Source organism: Petaurus breviceps, unplaced genomic scaffold (genome assembly GCF_028583685.1).
Source record: "Petaurus breviceps papuanus isolate PSGF00001 unplaced genomic scaffold, PetGlider_PUasm1.0 181, whole genome shotgun sequence".
NCBI lineage: Eukaryota > Metazoa > Chordata > Mammalia > Diprotodontia > Petauridae > Petaurus > Petaurus breviceps.
The window spans coordinates 11,854,489-11,874,557 of record NW_027185784.1 but is presented as its reverse complement, the minus strand read 5'-3'; the positions used below and the strand labels follow the sequence as shown (position 1 = coordinate 11,874,557).

Below are 20,069 nucleotides of genomic sequence, written 5' to 3'. Positions count from 1 at the left end.
TTTCACTTTTTTGGCATTATCTTTTTCTTCTGAAGTATGTTGGTTCTTTAATTCAGGTAATTTAATTCAGAGGATGGGACCGTGTATGACCAGTTACAATCACTGTTAGACAGCATTTCTGTTTAACTGTTGAATTACTTATTTAAAATATGGTTACGTCTCAATGGGGCTGATGTAATCTCTAACATGAATGTTTTTATATCTCAAAAGCCTAGTCAGAGTCCTTTTATAAGGTAAATCAATGAGTCATATTTGGTGGGCCTGCTTAGCTTCTTTTTGCTGGCTCTTTATCTCACTCTTTCTCTTTTTCCATTTGGCTCAGATTTGGCCAGTTTTGTCAGAGACCTTGAACAAACACCGAGCTGATAACCGGATTGTGGAACGATGTTGCAGATGCCTGCGTTTTGCTGTTCGATGTGTAGGTAAAGGGTCAGCAGCCCTCCTGCAGCCACTGGTTACACAGGTGAGTTCTCAGGGAGCGACTGTGGGAGTGTGGGAAAATGTGGGACTAATTTACTAGGAGCTTGATACCTGGGCAGTCCTATGTGGGCTTTAATTCATCTGTAGTGTACTACTCTCAACACTATGACAAAAAATTAGAAAGCTTTATGCTATGTGAATTTTAATCATAGTAATGTTTTTGGTGACCTAATAGGATAGTACTTAACTAAATGCTTTTTGACTGACTGACAGAATGGAAAACTACTCTTTCACTTGATTGTTACCAATAGGTGAAAAGATGCTTTATATTTTTTCCTGATAATTTGAAAAAATAAGTGTTGATTTTTTTTATTAGCATCACTTGTTTCTGAATATGTCCTATCTCAAAGTTATACTTTGCGAAAAAGATTATAAAAAGAAAGAAAAAGCAGTTCAGCAAAATCAATGAACACATCAACTATGCCTGACAGTAGTATTCCACATTGTTTGTGGTTGTTGTGTATACTGTTTCCATGGTTCTGCTAACTTCACTTTGCACCAGTTCTTAAAAATCTTCCCATGTGTTTCTGAATTATGTTCTATCTTTTTTTTAATGGCACAGTACTATTCCATTATAGTCATTTATCACTATTTATCTTTAACCCCTTTCCAAATTTATGGGTACTTTGTTTTCCAGTTCTTTCCTACCATGTAAAGTACTCCCATGACTATTTTGGTATAGATACATAAATAGATAGATAGATATAGACATTTCTTCCTGTCTCTGATATCCTTGGGCTCTGACTACCAGTGAATCAAAGAATATGGACATTTTCCTTTTTTTTCCAGTTTTCCAAATTGCTTCCCATACTGGATGGACCACTTCACAGCTCCATTAACAGTATATCAAGGGGCAGCTAGGTGGCGCAGTTAATAGAGCACCGGCCCTGGAATCAGGAGGATCTGAGTTCAAATCCAAACTCAGACACTTAACACAAAAAAACTAGCCATATGAACTTGGGCCAGTCACTTAACCCCAATTGCCCTACCTCCCCCTCACCAAAAAGCAAAACCAAAACAAAAAAAAACCCCAGTATATCAAACAGTCTGTGAAACCTCAGAGTTGTTTTGATTTGTACTTCTAGTTATTAATAATTTGGAGCAATCAGTCAGATGGTTGTTGAGATTTGCCGTTATTCTGAGGACTATTGGTTTGTGTCTTTTGACCACTTATCCATTGGGAAATGGCCCTTGGTCTTTTATATTTGTATCATTTCCCTGTGTATCTTGAACATCAGCTCTTTATTGAAAGTATTTGATGTAAAGTTGTTAGGGTTTTTTTTTTTCCCAGTTAGCAATTTCTTCGATCCTATCTGCATTGATTTTATTCAACATTTGGTTGTTGAGTTTGATTCTGATTCTTTCTTATCTAGAGTGTTCATCCTATATGCTTTTCTATTTTTAACTAGTACCAGATAGTTTTTATTATTTTTACTGATTATTGTTTTCTAGTATATTTCACAATCTGATTGAAAATTTTGAGAATTTGAGATTATAAAGGTATTGAGTCCCAGCTTTTTGAAGAAGCTTATCTGCCAGTTTGGCTGTCACAAGGCTTGTGAATAAATAGACCAAGCTATCTGGGTGCTTGTGCAGAGCCCAATTACTTGTTGACTCTATCTGACTACTGCTTTTCCTTGAACAGATGGTGAATGTATACCAGGTTCATCAACACTCCTGTTTCCTGTACCTTGGTAGTATCCTGGTGGATGAATATGGAATGGAAGAGGGTTGTCGCCAGGGCCTGCTAGACATGTTACAGGTAGGTTTATTTTTAGGAATAATGCCGCCTCCTGAGCCTGGGAAGCCTCGAGAAACTGGCCACGAATGTAATAATATTATATTTATGCTCTTCCTCAGTTTCCCAATTTTACCACTTTTTTATGATATGTTCCTAGGCATGTTGATTTCCAAATACAATTGAGCTAATTTTTTAAAGTCAGTAGAAATTTCCTATCTTTTCTGTGGAAAACTATGTATAGGAGGGTATGTCTTTTTAAATTAGCTTAACAGGTATTGCATTCTGACTCAGGCTTTCCAAAGATACTGTATTTGAGTATGCTGTATTTGGATGAAAGCTCCAAATTCAAGACTGACATTGTTTTGAATTACCTGTCTGAGAGAACCAGCTTAGTTTGCTTGGTATCTGGAAACACTAGTTAAGATACAGAAGAGCTACCAAGATCTGCAGCAAGTAAGGGAGAAAGAAAAAAGCATCTGAGATGTTCTTTGGTTTATTCTTCACAACGACAGGACTTAGCAACAAGTAATTCAAAAAGGCTTAGCGGTATCATTCCAAGTTTTCCTGAGATAGCTTTTAATTTAAAATTGAGGTTACTTAGTTATTGCAATAACATAAGTTTTATTAATGTAGTAATAAGCTTTTTTAGTGGTTTAGATTATCCACAATGTAATTTACATTTTAGGGCATTCAAGTAATTTAGAGCTTAAAATGTTTTGAGGTTGTGGGTTTTTTTTGTATCATCATCATTTGCAAAACCAAAATCAGTTTTGTCCTCTCTCTTTTTTTTTTCTTTTTAGAGGGCAATTGGGGTTAAGTGACTTGCCCAAAGTCACGTGGCTAGTAAGTGTATCAAGTGTCTGAGGCCTGATTCGAACTCAGGTCCTCCTCCTGACATGAGGGCTGGTGCTCTATTCACTGTGCCACCTAGCCACCTTTTGTCCTCCTTTCTAAGTGAAAGCTGTATTGTAATTTTCAGGTTACTTATATCAGCTTAAGAGTTCTTTCCCTTTTCCTCTTCTTCTGTTTTTCTCCCTTTATTTTCCTTATCCTTTTCAACTTCTTCTACCACTTTTTTACTTTTAATTTCTCAGCCGTACACCCCATATCTTTCACCATCTAGACCTGCTTCTGCCACCTTAACTAGAGATTTAGTAAGTTTTTTTTTTTTAAAGCAATCGGAGTTAAGTAACTTGCTCAAGGTTACACGGCCAGTTATTTCTGGGTGTAGTGCTAACTGTCTGAGCCTGGGATTTGATCCCTAGCTCATCCCGACACTGGAGCCGATGCTCTTACTCGCTGTGCTACCTGGCTGCCCTGATTTAGTAAGTTTTAATAGTTACTGATTGGCCAAATCCAGTGGCCCTTTCTCAGTGCTCATCCTTCTTGACCTTCCTGCAGCATTTGAAACCATTGACCAGCCTCCTCTCTTGGATACTCTCTTCTCCCTGGGTTTTCCTGATACACCTCTCTTGGATTTCCTTCCAACTGCCTGACTTCTCCTTTATTAGGTCATTATTCATGTCCTATCTCCTAACTGTAGGTACACTACAAGGCTCTGTTCTGGGTCATTCTTTCTTCCTATGTCCTTTTTCTCAATGATCTCATCTGCTCCTATAGGTTTGATTGTTATCTCTTTGCCAGTAACTTCCATATCTGTAAATCAAGCCCTGCCGGACCTTTCCCTTAAGCTCTGGTTCTGTATCACTAACTACCTACCTATTGGTCATTTCCGACTGGATGTCCCATTGGCATCTCAAACTCAACATATGCCCAACAGAACTTGTGAGTTTACCCTCAAACCCACCCATCTTCAAGGTGTGCCTCCTCAGTGCATCATTAGCTCTTTACTTGACCTCCTCAAAATGTTCTATCTGTTGCCAAGTCTTGTTACTTCTATTTCCACAAGATCTCTTATATCTCTCCCCTTCTCCCTAGTCACATGCCTGCCATCCTAGTTCAGCCTTCATAATCTTTTGCTTGTATATGCTATTGTAATGGCTTCCTAAGTGGTCTTCCTGCCTCCCGTCACTTTCCTCTCCACTACTTGCTTTTCGGAGTTGTCAGAATGAAGTTCCTAAAGCATTGACCTCATTTGTGTTGTTCTTCCTATTCAGTAAACTCCAGTGGTTCCTTTTTGACCCTCAAATAAAATGTCAGCTCCTTCAGCATATAACATTTTTCATGATGTGGTTCTAACTGCCTTCCCAGGCTTATTACATGTACTGGCCCCCGTCACACATACTTCCTGCAAAACTGACTTACTCGATATGCTTAGAGCACTCACTGCCCCTTCTGTCTTTTTCCTAGATTCTTTAATTTCCTTTAAAGTTTTTATCTCCAGTGCCATCTCCTGTAGTCCTGCTCTGAGTTGCTAGTGCTGCCCCCAAAGTTAACTTGTATTTACTTTGTATTTATTTATCTGTGTACATGTTGTGTATCTCCTCTTCACTTCCTCTCCCCCAGAGTGTAAGCTCCTTGAGGGTAAGGCCTGAAAGTTTCATTTTTGTCTTTGTATCCTCAGCCTCTAACACAGTGCCTTTCACAAAATGGACACTTCATAAATGCTTGTTATTGAATTGATCTTTATTTATAGTTGTTGGTTTCTTCTTTGTTATGTGGGGAAAGTGTGGGTTGTGGCCTAGACTTGTAGTTTCATTGGCATAAGGGAACTCTTTGTCATGAAGCTCCTGCTTCCAGTGCACATTAGCAATTATTATGAAACTTAATAGTCTTAGAGAATTTCCTGGGATCCTTGACCAGGATCACAAAAGAGGACAGTAGGTACTAAAGGTGGGATTTGAACCCTTAACCAGTACTTTATGCTGCTTATTTATAGATAGCCACTGCTAAAAGATCTACTTTTCTCTTTAGGCACTTTGCATCCCTACTTTCCAGCTCCTGGAACAGCAAAATGGCCTTCAGAACCACCCTGACACTGTGGATGATCTGTTCAGACTAGCTACCAGGTAACTCTGTGACAAAAAAATGTTTCTCTTGTTGCTATGCGTTAGCCATTGTCATTTCCTTGCCATTTTTACTTGGCATTTGGAATTTTGCAAGAACAGCCACCATTAGGATAGGTAGAAGATTACGTGAGATTGCTTTCTTCAGCCATAATTTATCCTGAGATTGAGTATTGAACATTTTACCTTTCTGTTTTCTCAGAACAGGTTATTAGCATCCTTTTCATCCTGCATGTGTGGAATTTATCGTATGGATGTTCTGAGCTTTCTTAAGATTTTTAATTTAAAGTGGAAGAGATTGCCTTTTTAAGTCTTTTCTGACTGATTTTACTTAAGCTTTTCTGCCTTTGTTTATTAAGCAATGGTAACTTAATTGGAGATTGATTGACTGTGTTGTAGGCTTCAGTAGCCTTCTAGGAAAGAACCTTTTGTAAAATTAAGGTAAAAAAGTATTTTCAGCACTCAGGAGCACTTGGTCTTCTGAGATTTTCTTCTCATCATCCAAAACCAATTTTGGCTCAAAGATAGAGGTTAATGGGGGCAACTGGGTGGTGCAGTGAATGGAGCCCTGGAGTCAGGAGGACCTGAGTTCAAATTTGACCTCAGACACTTAACAGCTGTGTGACCTTGGGCAAGTCACTTAACCCCAATTGCCCTGTCTTCCCCCCTCCAAAAAGAAAAGTAGAGCTTCAAACTCAGGACGTGAACTTTACTCTAAAAATTTATATAACTGGGTGATTTAAATATGGACTATTTATACTATTTTCATTAAAAAGCATTTATCTTTTAGATTACCAGTTGCCTATTGAACATGTCAAACTGGGACATCCCAGTGGCATCTCAAACTCAAGATGTCCAAAACATTCCTTCAAAACCTATCCCTCTTCCAAACTTTTCTATTTCTGTGGAAGGCATCTCTTGTTTCCCAGGCCCATAATCTTAGTATTATTCTTTCCTCCTCACTCTTCTTCATCCCGTGTATCCATTCAGTTGTCAGATCTTACATCCACAACATCTCACATCTCTTTTCTCCCCCCGCCCCCTCACATAGCTGCCACCTCATCATCTTGTACTTTGATTATTGCTGTAGCTTTCTAATCTTTCTTCTCTAATTGTTTTCAGGTCTTTCCCTCTACACTGCTACTGAAGTGATTTTTTCTTAAGTGTAGATCTGATAGTGTCACTTTTCTAGTCATTAAACTCCATTGACTCCCTGTTGCCTCTAGGATAAAATCTAAACTTCTTTTTACCTTTTATAGCTCTTCACCTGGCCCATCCTGTCCTCCTGGCCTCATTGTATATTCTCTTCCTCCCTGTTCCCACCTTCTGTAGTCCAGTCAAACTAGCCTTCTTCCTTGGTAATGGTGTGCCATTATGCTGGGCTGTTCCCAGTGCCTCTTTGACTCTTTATCTTTTCTCTCAAAACCACCTTGAATTTATTTAGCTTCTCTATTTATTGATATTTGTTCTGTAGAAACTTATAGATGAACTTGTCTCCCCTGTTAGAATGTAAGTTCAGACTGTCTCATGATTTATATTTGTATCCTCGTTGCCTAGCACCGTGCTTGACATGTTAATTAGTTGATATTGACTAGATGGAAGGGAAGAAAACAAGCATTTATATAGCACCTACTCTGTGCTAGGCACTGCTATAAGCACCTTATAGATACCTCATTTGATCTTCATGACAACCATCTGAGTTGGGTGCTTTTATTATTCCAATTTTCCAGTTGAGGAAACGGAGGCAAACATAGGATAAATGATTTACCCAGGGTCACACAGTTAGGAAGTGTCTGAGGCTGGCTTTGAAGTCAGGTCTTCCTTGACTCCTGTGGCAAACTGTACCACTAGGTGCCTAGGTCAAACTGTTTGAACAGCATAATGATATTTCTTGAATGATTACATGTTGTTTTCTGTAACTGTATATTAGTATTGTGTGTATCAAATCTACAGATGACACAAAGCTCAAAGGGATAGCTAGCTTGTTGGATGAAAGAGTCAGGATCCCCAAAATGTCAGCAAGCTGGCATGCTAGTAAATGTCTGGGGCAGGATTTGAACTCAGATCTTCCTCACTCTAGGCCCACTTTACCACCTAATTCTACTAAAAGTCTATGCCCTTTCAGTAGACTTGGCATCAGTTTAAAGTATGAGTCCCTTCTGTATATAGAATTTGTGTTCTGTCTCTCACTTTTCTTTCCATTTATAGGTTTATCCAGCGTAGTCCTGTTACCTTGTTGAGGAGCCAAGTGGTTATCCCCATCTTACAGTGGGCCATTGCCTCAACCACCCTTGACCACCGGGATGCCAACTGCAGTGTCATGAAGTTCCTACGAGACCTTATTCACACAGGAGTAGCCAATGATGTAAGTACCAGAGGTGATGTCATCTTTGCAGGGCTCATCAGCCCCCCTTTTACAACTGCTTGCAAGGAGTGCCATGGCCTCCCTGATTTTTTTGCCCTTGGAGCACCATTATTCTTGGTTAATCTGGAATGGTAGATATCATATTAAATTACTCATCAAATAATTTATCAAGGATCAGTTATTGCAAGGTGCTATGTTAGGCACTGTCATATTTTAAGAAGTATAAGATGCTTCCTGCTTTCGAGGAGCTTGTATTCTAGCTGAATGGAATGAATAAAATGAAGAATCCTCATAAATACATGGAATGTTAAATAGCAATACGTAATATGTTCTGTATAACAAATGAGTAGTGTACCCAATAAGAACTTTACTTGAATAAGAATGAGAGGAAGTTACTTGAGTCTGGAATGGCTTCCTGAAGATAGGGATAGATAGATTCATCTGTGCCATAATTAGTGGGTACCATATGAAAGGAAGGGTAGAGAAGAGAGAGGAAAGATACTCTGGTCAGGTGAGCAAAGGTTCTTGGTCATGAAATTAGGGGAGGAAAAGGAGGAAGGGAGAAAAAATGAAGTAGGCCAATTTGACTGTAGTAGAAAGATCATATAGGAGAATAGTAGGCACTAGACAGCTTTTTGAGGGTGGGGAAAATATGGACATGTTAGTAGGCAGTAGGAAAGCAACTAGTAGAGAAAGACTGAAAATAAATGAGACTGATATGATATAGGTAGGATAGAGAGATAAGTTATGGAGCTAAAAAGGTAAGATTATGAAGTAGACAAGGAAACTGAGGCCAAGTTAGGGTTAGTTAATAATCTCCCGTGTAGTAAACACAAGTGAGATTTGAACTCAGGTCTTTTTGCCTACAAATCTCCTTCCCTTTCCATTCTGCCATATTGCTCTTTGTCACTGATAACTCTTTAAGGTGTACCATGGGCACTTGTGTGAAAAGGCAAGACTAATAACTCAAATTTGGAAGTTATTTGCATAGTGGATAGCTAAAATTGAGAATGAATGAGCTCTCTGAATAGTATAGAGAGGAAAAGAGACATCAGTCTGAACTTTGGGTAATTCACACAGTCAGGAACTGGGAGAAAGAAAAGGAGACAGAGAAGGGGTAGTTTGAGAGGATTAACGGTATAGTATATGGTAATATTGCTGAGGGTAGAGATAATTTCAGAGAGGAAAAGGATATTATCAGATGTTATAGAGAGGCTAAAGAAAAAGAAGAATTTGATGAATAAAAGGTCTTTGGTGACTTTCATTTTTATTTTTGTGAGGGGTGGTAGAGTGGAGGAGACAGAAGCCACATAGCAAGTGATTTAGTAATGGAAAGTGAATTAGGGGTAGTGAGGGTGGACTACATCTTCAAGAAGTTTGAACAGGAAAGGGAGAAAAGAAGTAGAAATAAAGCTGGAGGAACTGAAGTGGCTTTTCCCAGTTAAAGAGAGGGCAGGTCTATGGGAGGGAAAGGAGCCCAAAATTGTAGAGTAGGTACTATAAGCATTGCTGTCCCTACTTTGGCACAGAGTATGGGTGACTTGTCCATGATCACATCTTTAATAGGTATCCGGAATGGGATTTGAATCTAAGTAATCTAGGTCTGCTGCCTAGTTTAGCCTTTTTTCCATCATACCTAAAGTATTAAGTCAAGGAAAGAGAGTGGTCATTGGTATTACATGTTGGAGAAAGGGAAAGGAAAATGAGGATTGAGTAAAGGACTTTGGATTTGTTGGTGAAGAGGTCACATGACTCTTAAGAGTGCAGGTAAGAAAAGGCATGAGAGACAGTAGTCATTGTATCTGTGGAAAGAGCACTAGGGCATGGAATATTGCATATACTGTCAGACAATAGTGGGTGTGTTGATTGGTTTTGCTGAATTGCTTCTCTCTCCTTTTCTTCCCCTAACCCCATCCCTATCCCCAGCAATCTTTTACGGTATGACTTGTAACAAAGCCAACCAAGTGGGGAGTAATATTACAAAATTAAGAATACTATGTTTAACTAAAAAAAAAAAACCCCAACAATATAGCTACCTCCTAATTAGAAGCTTGAATGATGAATTCCCCTGAAGTGTTAGAATTATTTGAATTCATACTGTATGTTTCTGTTGGGTTGTAACCAATGACCATATTTTACATAATTATAACTTTGAATAGTACAAATTCAAATATATTTGACCTCTTGAGGGGATTTATTATTCACACTAGTGGGGACCTTATTATATAAAAAATGTTGCTGAATTAAAAAAAAAAGAATACTATGTTTAGAATCACATAACTTTGATTTCGTTTTCTGTAAAATGAGGAGTTTGTAATCTGTCATCTTAAATCCTATGGAGCAAGCTCCTAATAGAGATGGGAGGAAATAGAACCAGATATATGCTTAGCTTAGGCCAGAAAAAGATATGCCTGTTCCTTGGAGAAAACAGTGAAGGGAAGAAAGGATCAGTAGAGATTTTTGGAGGGAAACATGGAATGAGTATTTACTCTTTGGAGAGACTGGTTTACTGGCTTCACTTGTTTTTCTCTAGCATGAAGAAGACTACGAAGTTCGGAAAGAGTTGATTGGACAGGTGATGAACCAGCTTGGACAGCAACTTGTGAGCCAACTGCTACATACATGTTGTTTCTGCCTACCCCCGTATACCCTTCCAGATGTAGCCGAAGTGCTCTGGGAGATCATGCAAGTCGACAGACCAGTAAGAAAATTCTACAAGGCTTAAAGTCTATAACTTGTTTTCAGGAGTCAAAAATTGCTAGTACCTTTTGACTCCAAGAGACTATTTTGACTTGAAAATCAACCCTATTTGATTTTATTTATAAGGATGTTGCTGCATTTAATAGTGTTGGAATTCTGGTCTCTTTAAATCACTTGTTAGGTTCTGGCTGTATGTATAGTATAGCCAAATGGTGCTGTGTATTTTATGTTAATATCTTACTAACAAATTAGAGGTTCTTCCAGACATTGTGTTTGGTTCTGAAGCTAATGGTTACTAGTTATTGAAGAAATGTTAGCTACTTATCACAGGTGTTATCACCGATATAGACCCACCCAAGGAACATATGTGCATATATCTTCAGAGGGACATTAAGGTCTTACACTCAATTATAATTTTTAATTTTTTGTGTCATTTCCAACCTTTTAAAATTAGCTTAAAGAACAGGAATAGAATTGCTTGAGTTGTAAGGTATGTTGCAGCTATGTAGTCTCAGGTTATAGGTATGAGGACAATTTGTAGTATTGAGCATGTTGAAATAGAATATGGTGGAACTATTAATATGTCTTGAGGTTGGCTTCAATCAAGAGACCCTTCATTTCATTTAATAAAAAATTGGACTACAATATAACTTATTTGTTTAAATTTTCTTGTGACTGATTGTACCTTAGCACAGTGCTTGGCACATAGTAGGTACTTTATTTTGATTGATACCTTGGTTCACACTTGGAAAAGTGCCAATCTTTTGCTAAATGTTTGATTTGGTAGATTTCTCAAACTGTGCCCCAGTTTTTTCTCCTGAATGTATGCAGTGCTGCCTGTCTTTCCTAGGTGGCAGCATTTGGAGGAATATCGGATTTTTAGTATATATTCAACACTTAGTTTTATTCTAGTTTAATAAGAATTTAAAGCAAGATGAAAGGATATATTAGTAGGAGAAAACATTTGAGAGCAGAAAAGTAGTCTTTCAGCCAGAATACTGATGTGAAGCCCTGGCTAGAATATTTTCTTTAGGATGTTGAAGCCAATACAGAAAAAAAATAATGAAAACAAGGAAATGGCTGAAAAATAAGAGCTCAGAAAAAATCTTGAAGAATGATCATCGGGGCAGCCAGGTGGCACAATGAATAGAGCACCGGCTCTGGAGTCAGGAGGACATGAGTTCAAAAGTGGCCATAGATACTTGACACTTACTAGCTGTGTGACCTTGAACAAGTCACTTAAGTAACCCCGATTGCCCTGCTTTCCCCCCCATCCAAAGAAAAAAAAGAATGATAATCTGTGTTTTAGAGAAGGTAAAAGTAAAGGGAGGGGGGAGGTTTGAGCAGTTTTGAGCATGTGAAAAGTGACAACCAGGTGAATGTTCCTCTTTTACACTGAGGATAGTACAGAAGGACATAGGCATAAATAGCAGCAAAAGTAAGATTTAGGTTCAATAAAGCAGAGTTTTCCATCCCAAAGACGAGACAGGTCCTGTGATATTATCAAGGACAACTCAGTTGGTCTAGTTCTAATAGGTAGATACCTCCCAAAGTGTTGGGGTTCCAGCCGTTAATTTAGTTGCTGTCAGGCCCTTCTGGTTTTGGCTTTTTGCTTCTCCACCTCTCTGAATTGCTTTGGATTTTTAATACTGAAAGGTAATTTGCTACTGATGAAGAGGTTCATCTAGTTTTTGAGGATATGGGTTGACAAGCCACCAGCAGAAACAGAACAAGCCCAGCAGGAAGACTGGTTTACAATCTGAGAGAACTCTGTTAGAAGTGTTATCTGCTATTGCTATAATGAGAATTCTCCAGCATGCTCCTTTTAGACTGCTTCAGGTACCTGAGAAGGCTTAACCTCAGGATCTCAGGGTTCAAGGGATATAGCTTGGGTTCCCTTTCCCTCACTGCAGGGCTAGGTTAATAATTGCTGCTGAAGGAATCTGGTTGCTTTGGCTTGCTGCTGTGTATGCACCCCACCACTGTGCAGTCACCTTATTTTCTTACCTCTTCTCCCAATACAGACTTTTTGTCGTTGGCTAGAGAATTCTCTGAAGGGTTTACCAAAGGAGACAACTGTGGGAGCCGTCACAGTGACGCATAAACAACTAACAGACTTCCATAAGCAGGTTACTAGGTGAGTGAGTGTTGGGGAGGGGGATGTGGGCAGCTTAAAGGCATGGAGTGGGCAGCACGGGACAAGCATCTCTGACCCTTGGAACTAGGGGTGTGCTCTCTGTCTTTGTGCACGTGTACCATTGGATCTATTCTGAAGTGACTTTCATCTGTTACATATAGTATGCATAGTGTAATGCTTGACTTGGATGTTCCTTTATAAAGCTAGATCTAGTAGGTATCGGCAGCACTTTATTGTATGTTCTTCTGTGTTAAATAGTGTCCTAGGTGAGGTAGGTTACGTGAGGCATGTATGAATGCTTTTCTTTGTATACATGTATGATATTAACACACCATTAGCCAGGGCTCAACAAGTGAGCTTCCCTGCCATAAGTGACACACAGAAATCAGGAATTCTAGGATCATCTATTTTCCTTGTGTCTGTGCCTATTTAATATGTTAAAGTTAAACAGCAGAGCTTTGAGGATGGGATTTGGTATTGAATTGACATCTCGCCCTTTGGGCTGTAGTACTTGAAGTCCTGTATTCATGTCCTGGCTGTATCATTGAACAGTCATGTGATACCAGCTAAGGTATTTTCTGAGCCATAGACTGTATATCTGAAAAGGAATCTATTTTTATATTTATTTTCACTGCTTACCTCACAGGGGTAGTGTGAGGGGGGTGAAATAGTGATATACATAAAACATTTTGGAAGTGTGATAAAAGCATAAGCTGTTATTATTTGTTATTATTACCTGCCTAGACAAGTAATAAAATAGAAGTATTTTTCAAAATAACTAAACTTCAACATCTCCCAGAATGCCCCAAGGGTTTGTTTTCATAATTTCTGGCCTCAGTACTGTTGAGGAGGATTGCTCTGTGGTCATTAAATCTCACTGCTCTAGAAGTAGGTGGTGTTTCAGTATTGGGCAGAGTAATTCATGTATGCATGACCGAGTTAGCATGTGACAGCCTTGTGTCACATTTTTCTGGAAATGGGGGTTTCCCTTTCATGAGGTATTTATGTGGAGTTCTTGAAGTAGCCTTACAAAATGGCTTGGATTTTCTTAGAACTATGGATTTATTCAGCAGAACTGTTACATCCACAATTTTTGTGTCCAGTGACAACAAGGGAGGGGGCCTTAGCTGGTGCTTTTGTCTGGTTCTCTTTTGGATTTTGTCAAGTGGAAGGCAGAGTCATGTTAGTTTATTGATGAGTTTCTTCTTTTCTCATCAAAGTAAAACTTGAGGGAAAATGAGAACTGGTGTAGTAGAAAGAATTATTTTGCCCTCCCCACTTTTTTCATTTACTGAAGGACCTTTTCTCTTCTTATTGCCTGTACAGTAATATCAGGCAAAAGAACCTAGATTTAGGAGACGTCTGTGTTTTGTTGAATTGCACTTGGGGCTTTCTTTCATATGCAAGAAGGACAAAGTTGCTCACCAGGGAATGTTTCAAGTTTACAGTGTGTTTTCTGCTTCCAGCCATAGAGACAAGGTATGAACAGTGAGAGTATGAAAGTTTAAGAATAAATTGATTTTAAAAGTGTAGCAAATTTAAAAATCATAATGGCAAAAGAGATAAAAATAGTAATGAGAGTCTACGTTGTTTAGATAAAAATCCTCTCAAAGTAGGAGTGTTTGAAGATTTCAGACTAGAAGGAAGCCCACTGCACATGACCGGTGCATCTTGTGGCATGCTCATCCACTGACAACTCTGGAATAACTGTTCCCAGGACCATATTCCCTTGATAGTGCTTACTTATTTTGATGAGACCATAGGGTATCCCTGAAAATATTCTCTCTTTGGGTTTACACAGGTTCCCTGGTTTTACCGCCTTGTTTGGAAAGTTAATTTAAAAATTGCAAAAGCCCCCTGTTAATAAAATTATTTTCTTAGTAAAAAGCAGAGATATTTAGCCTCACTGCATTCACAGGTACATTGGCCTCCTTGCCTTTACTCACACAAGACAAGACCCTTAATCTCCCACTTCAATATATTTTTCCTGGTTGTCCCCCATACCCAGAATTCTTTACTTCCTCATCTCCATGTCCCAGCTTTTCTGACTTGCTTCAAATCCTAGCTAAAGACTCACCTACAAGAATCCTTTTCAAAGTCCTCATAAAATCAGCGCCTTTCCTCTGTTGATTTTCTTGAATTTATCCCATCTGTATCTTGTTTGTACATAGTATTGAATGTTGATTCTCCCATTAGAATGGGAGCTCCTGGAGAACAGAGATTGACTGTGTATTTAGTGGTGGTTTTCAGGGGCTGGGGCAGAATGTTGGCTTTTCTTTGTTTCCCTAGCACTTAACCCAGTGTGGGTACACAGTAGGTGTGTAAAAAGTGCTTGTTGACTTGATTTCACTGTATGAGGTCAAAAAGCAAATTGTGCCAGGTTGCTGCTTGGGCTTCCCTGGATGTTTCATTGCTAAACGAGTTTGGCAGCTCCTCCTAGAACAGCCTATGACATGATGATAAAGAGTGAGCAGGCTGTAGAAAAAAAGGCAGTGCTGGTGGAGTTCGAAAGAGGACCTGGGATTATTCCTCACCTTTTACAGTTAATTGGCTTCTTTAGATTGCCTGCTGCCCTTCAGCTGCTGGCTCCATGACTCAGTCTGCCTTCTGGCTGTAGAACCAGCACCAACACGTTATAGATTTGCCATCCTAGCAGAGAGAGGGTGAACTGGTTCAGTTTCATTTCAGCAAGCCCCAGCGTGCTTCTACAAGAGTACTGGTGTACTCCTGGCTTTCAGAGTTATTCAGAGCCTGCAATGAACTCTCCTCTATAAGATCAGTTCTACTTTCCAAAGCCCCTAAATAATCTCAGTTGACACAAGCTGCTAATAACTAGAACGCTTTTCAGTACCATTTCACTTTAGTTCTCTACTTTATTTTGTGGGTCCTCTGGTACATTGCACGAGGATCCTCAGGGCAGAGATGCTGCTGGATATAGGCACTGCTGACTGGGGCACAGATCTAACCCAGATTGTGATGGGACATATGTACCAGTTACCAATGCTGCATCTGGTCCTGTCCACAAAAACCATCGGGACAGCTAGGTGGCGCAGTGAATAGAGCACCAGCCCTGGAGTCAGGAGGACCTGAGTTCAAATCCAGCCTCAGATACAACACAAAAACTTGCTGTGTGATCTTGGGCAAGTCACTTAATCCCAACTGCCCTACTTTCCCCCTCCAAAATGGGGGGAAAAAATCATTATAGGTCAATATTGGATTCTTTGCTTGCTTAAGTTAGTTACCACCTGTTCACAAGAGCTAAGCCACAGAATTCCATTTAGTAAATCTTTTCCCAACATGCCAAGTGAAAGACAGTGATTTGTTCCAGGAAATTGATGGTAGTGCTTTCTGACTGGCTGGGGGATGTATTCAAGAAGCAGAATATGACATATATTTTCAGCTTAAGATAATGTGGGAATTCTTTTGCTTGCTTATGCGTAATTGCAGTTTTCTTTGACTAGAATTTTTATTTCAATTTTTATTTTTAAAATTTTGATTCTTTGATGAAAGCATTTCACGTGTTTAAAAAAAAAAAACCCAGAGGCAATGGCTTCCACCACCACCACCACCACCCCCCCAAAAAAAAAAAGAGAAAGAAATTGAGATTTCAGATTTTACTAAAAAATGGTGGGTTGGCTACTCTTTAGAAGTTATAGGACCAACATAGTTAAAATTTGGTTTTCACTAAAGGAGAGTCCATATAATCCTAAAATTGAGCAGAGAGAGTATGAATGCAGGGGTAGGAAGAAGCCCGGTTCTTTTGAGATTTTCTAGGGAGTCAGTTGAATCGAATAGAATTTAAATTCCTGTTTATTGCTGACCTTGAACCTGGGGTAGCTTCATCCTGTGTTCTGTCACAACAGTGATGAGCACCTCTTGGATTCCTGAGCCCTTCTCCTTCTTAATTTGATGGCATGTTTGAATATGGCCTCATTCACTCTAGTCACTTCACAAGCCTTATCCTTAACTTGCCTAAGAAAGTTAACGGTTTTATTAAAATTTCCCAAATCTAGAAAGGAAAGAATTTTCTTGTTGAGTTTCTAGGATGGAGGAGTGGGAGATCCTGCCAAGATCCTGCTGTTCATTCAAATCAGGGCTCTGTTATTTAAAGGCTTCACATAAAGTGGGGAAATGGGAATGTAGGTGCCTAAAGTAGTAACTTCTGTTCTCTGTTCTGTCCTTTTCTGTCACTCCTTACACTTTTCCCCCTTAATGCCACTTGCTCCAATCTAGAGCATAAAACCTTTGCCTGGGAGGTAGGTACTGGTCACCTGAACTCATTCCAAGCATGAGGATATTCAGAAAATTCCAGGACTTTATTTTCTGCTTAACCTGTACTTGGCTAATTCCACCAGATTATCGAGGTTGGCCACCAAACAATATTTCAAAAAGATAGGATTAAGTTAATGCCTTCCAGGTCAGTTCAGTGTTGACATGCCCCTCCCCCCCCAGTGAAGCTCCAATGCCTGCTTCCTCCTCTTCTTGCTGCTTCTCTACATGCCCCAACTCCTCTCTCCTCCTCCCCCAGAAAGAAATCCCAAGTAGCTTGTTCAACTAGAAAATCAATGACTGTTGTAGACTTAGTGTCCCATCTGAACTTTTCTAGCCTAAAATATGCTGCTATGAGTAGAGAATTTGGTGTAACATCAACTTAGCATAGAAAAAAAGACAGAATCTCAGTAGAGTATGTTTGCTTTTTTGCATTGAAAGGGGCTTTTGCTACTTTAGCATGCATTTTACACCAAGATCTTCAGCCAAAATAGAGCATCCAAAGACTTTTTTACATTCATCTCAGCCCTTTTGTAATCACACATTCCTCTTAAAACTCCCATTTAAAGGATAAATGTGAGAAGTGGTCAAGGAAGCTTTGAATCAGAATCTCTGCCTGAATTGAAATACTTCTCATTCTGTCCAGTTTTAGCTATTCTGTTTTTCATCTGGATTCTTCCTCTCTTCTCATCACTAAATCTAAAGAATTGGTCTTTTTTCTTTCCAGTGCTGAGGAATGTAAACAAGTTTGCTGGGCCTTGAGGGACTTCACCAGGTTGTTTCGATAAGTTGAGCTCCTGTAATGTGCCTGTCTCCCAGGTGAGTTGTGTTATTCCCAGCTCTGCAAGAGCCACCAGGTTGTTAGTAACCACTCAGTGGTGATAACTTGAGTTCCAATAAAGGCAGACCCCTGGGGCTAGAGGGTGAGGGTTTGAAGAATTTCATATATTTAGTGATCATTGTAGAGCATTCTTATAACCATATGGCATCAATTGAAGTATAATGAAGGAAGTGTTTGTCACTTTCTTCTTCTGGGTTGCATTCCTTCTTTGTAGGAATTGAGCCAAGCTTGGGCAGCATGGACCTGTCCTGGACTTTGCCAGGCAATCCCTTCTTTCTCCTTCTTTCCCTTTATTAAACATACACACACATTCAGACAGAATTGTTCTTAGGAAGCTTTGTATAAAAGATGACAAGCTGTGAAGTCTCTTTTAATCATGTATATGTCTTATGTAGTAGATGACTGTTTTGGGCATGAAGAATGTTCGTGGGGCTGGGCAGGAATACTGCCCTAAGAATGTTTTGTTTGTACTCTTTATCAGTGAGTTTTCATGATTAGCAAAATTTCTGCTCTAATTGGAAAGCAACACCCTTTGCAACCTGCCTGCTTCTGGGTTCTTCCATTTGGCTGGAGAATTCTTTGGTGAATTATCAAGCAGAGAAAGCTCTGCAGTGCTGGAGCACAGAGGGGCAAGGCCCCATCCAAGGTGGTTTTTGTCAGTGGTTAGCTTTATGTTCTCTTAGCTGAAAAGTAAAAAGCAGTTCTTTTGTAGATCTCTAGCTTGTCTTCCTAAGAGAACGTTCTGAATGGGTAGGCAGTATTCCAAGGCCTGGGAGTGACATCACCATCCCCTGAAGGGACATTCAGCAGTCCCTCCTGGATAAAGATGATTTGTTTGTTTGTTTTTCAGTTTAAGTTCTTAAATGGCTTGGGCATCTCTGGTAGCATCAGGATTTGTGGCATCAGAATTTGTGGCATCCATTGTTAAGCAAAGAATGGACATTTAATTGTTTAAGTCCTCTTTGGAAGCAGTCTCTAGTCACAGATTTAGTGATTGAACTTAGAGGGAAGCCTGAGCCAGACAGCCTAGTACAGAGAAGTTCAGGGCTGCTCAGCCTAATGGCTAGTTCTTTAAAAAGTTGGCTCTGCCCTGCTAATCAGCTGCCCTCTCTGTCTTTTCCCAGGAATGTCTTTTTATTAGAAGACAGGAAAATCGAAAACAAGAATGTGTCTCACAATCAGAACCCTTCCTTGTGGCAGAGGGACTTTCACACCCTTTCACCAGAGCTGTCACAGCAAACAGGGAGAGACTCTGGCCTCCTGGGGCAGTCCTGTGGGGAGTTCCTGTTTATGAGTGAGAGGGCAAATCAGAGTGATTTTTTTTTTTAAAGGATGGCTGCAGCGTGTCCAGCATGGTGGGAGGGAAGCTGGTTTCCTGATGGACTCATTTCTAGAAAGGGAAAAAATATTTAATTAAAAAAAAAAGAGGAAAAGCTAAATGGAAACCTGAAGAGAAACATTTGCCTGGTAACAAAAAAACCCAGAAACACCACACTAAAAAGTAGCAAACTTTCTGTGAAATGAAACAAAAACTACACAACAGAATTACTTATGAAAATGTGGGAATTTAAATGAATTAACCAAATTGCTGCACTGGGGAAGCAGGAAAAAAACAAACCAACGTCTTGGAGGCGTTTTGGTGGGGGAGGGGGGTTTGGGGGGGGTATTTTGTTTTATTTTGTTGGGGGCAGGGATCCAAGTGGAGTAAGGATTTCTCCCACCCTCGATTCTCTCCCCCTTTACATTTGATGTTCAGACACGGAACAATGAGCAAGAGAGCTAGAGCTAGTCCTGACCTGTCCATGTGGTTCCCAGTAAGTCGGGGGAGGATAGGAGCATCAAAGGTCAAGCCCACCCCAACTCTGGCCCCATTCAGACCCTACATCTACTTGCATCTGGCTCATCCAGTCATTGTCAGCCTCGTGGAGAAGAGTTCAAAACTGGGGGAGTCGTATATATATATTATATATATATATATATATATATAAATTTTCTCTTTTTTAAGGTGTTTTTTTAAAAAAAATTTTTTGAGGTATTTTTTTTCTTTTTTTTTTCCCAGATATGGGAAAGAGGAAAAGGGGGTTGAGATTTAAAGAGGTGTGTTTTACGGGGCTGACCAATAACTATTTTATTCAAAGATTTGAAAATTATTTGATTGGGGGTGGGGGGAACCAAAAGAAGATCTTAACATTTCAAAGCAGTGTAGCCCTGCATGGGTGTTGGACTTGAGCGCATTGTTCCGTCTGGTGTTGTAGCCATCTCGAGAACAAACCAACAACAAAGAATAAACTGAAAAACAAAAAAACAAAAATAAATTGAAAAATGTTAATTTGTGTTTCTCTGTCTTAACTACTACTTCTCTTTGGCCATTTTCTTCCCATAATCTGCTCATTGTCTGGACACTCACCCCCCCCCCCCCCCCCAGAGAAAATAGCTTTGAAAAAGTCTAGATGAGTACTTTGGTCCTCTTACAGGTAGAGGACAAGCTTGGGCCTAGGGTGTTGCTCCAGACTTGTGATAGTTCTCTCATCCTTCTTAAGGAAGAACCTGGTCCCAGTGTCCCTTAGCTC

The 20,069-nt window shown here is 39.6% G+C and overlaps 1 protein-coding gene across 1 annotated transcript in view; it reads left to right on the top strand.

Moving 5' to 3' along the window:
• TNPO3 (transportin 3) overlaps nt 1-19,828 on the top strand; it is a 125,308-nt gene extending 105,480 nt beyond the window's left edge. Inside the window, exons 16-23 of the mRNA XM_069087182.1 lie at nt 323-463; nt 2,126-2,242; nt 5,096-5,190; nt 7,396-7,552; nt 10,086-10,253; nt 12,277-12,389; nt 17,386-17,477; nt 18,624-19,828. Of these exons, the coding sequence (XP_068943283.1) occupies nt 323-463; nt 2,126-2,242; nt 5,096-5,190; nt 7,396-7,552; nt 10,086-10,253; nt 12,277-12,389; nt 17,386-17,446 (852 nt within the window). The 3' untranslated portion in view covers nt 17,447-17,477; nt 18,624-19,828. The remainder of the gene's footprint in view (nt 1-322; nt 464-2,125; nt 2,243-5,095; nt 5,191-7,395; nt 7,553-10,085; nt 10,254-12,276; nt 12,390-17,385; nt 17,478-18,623) is intronic.
• The last annotated feature ends 241 nt before the right edge of the window (nt 19,829-20,069 follow it).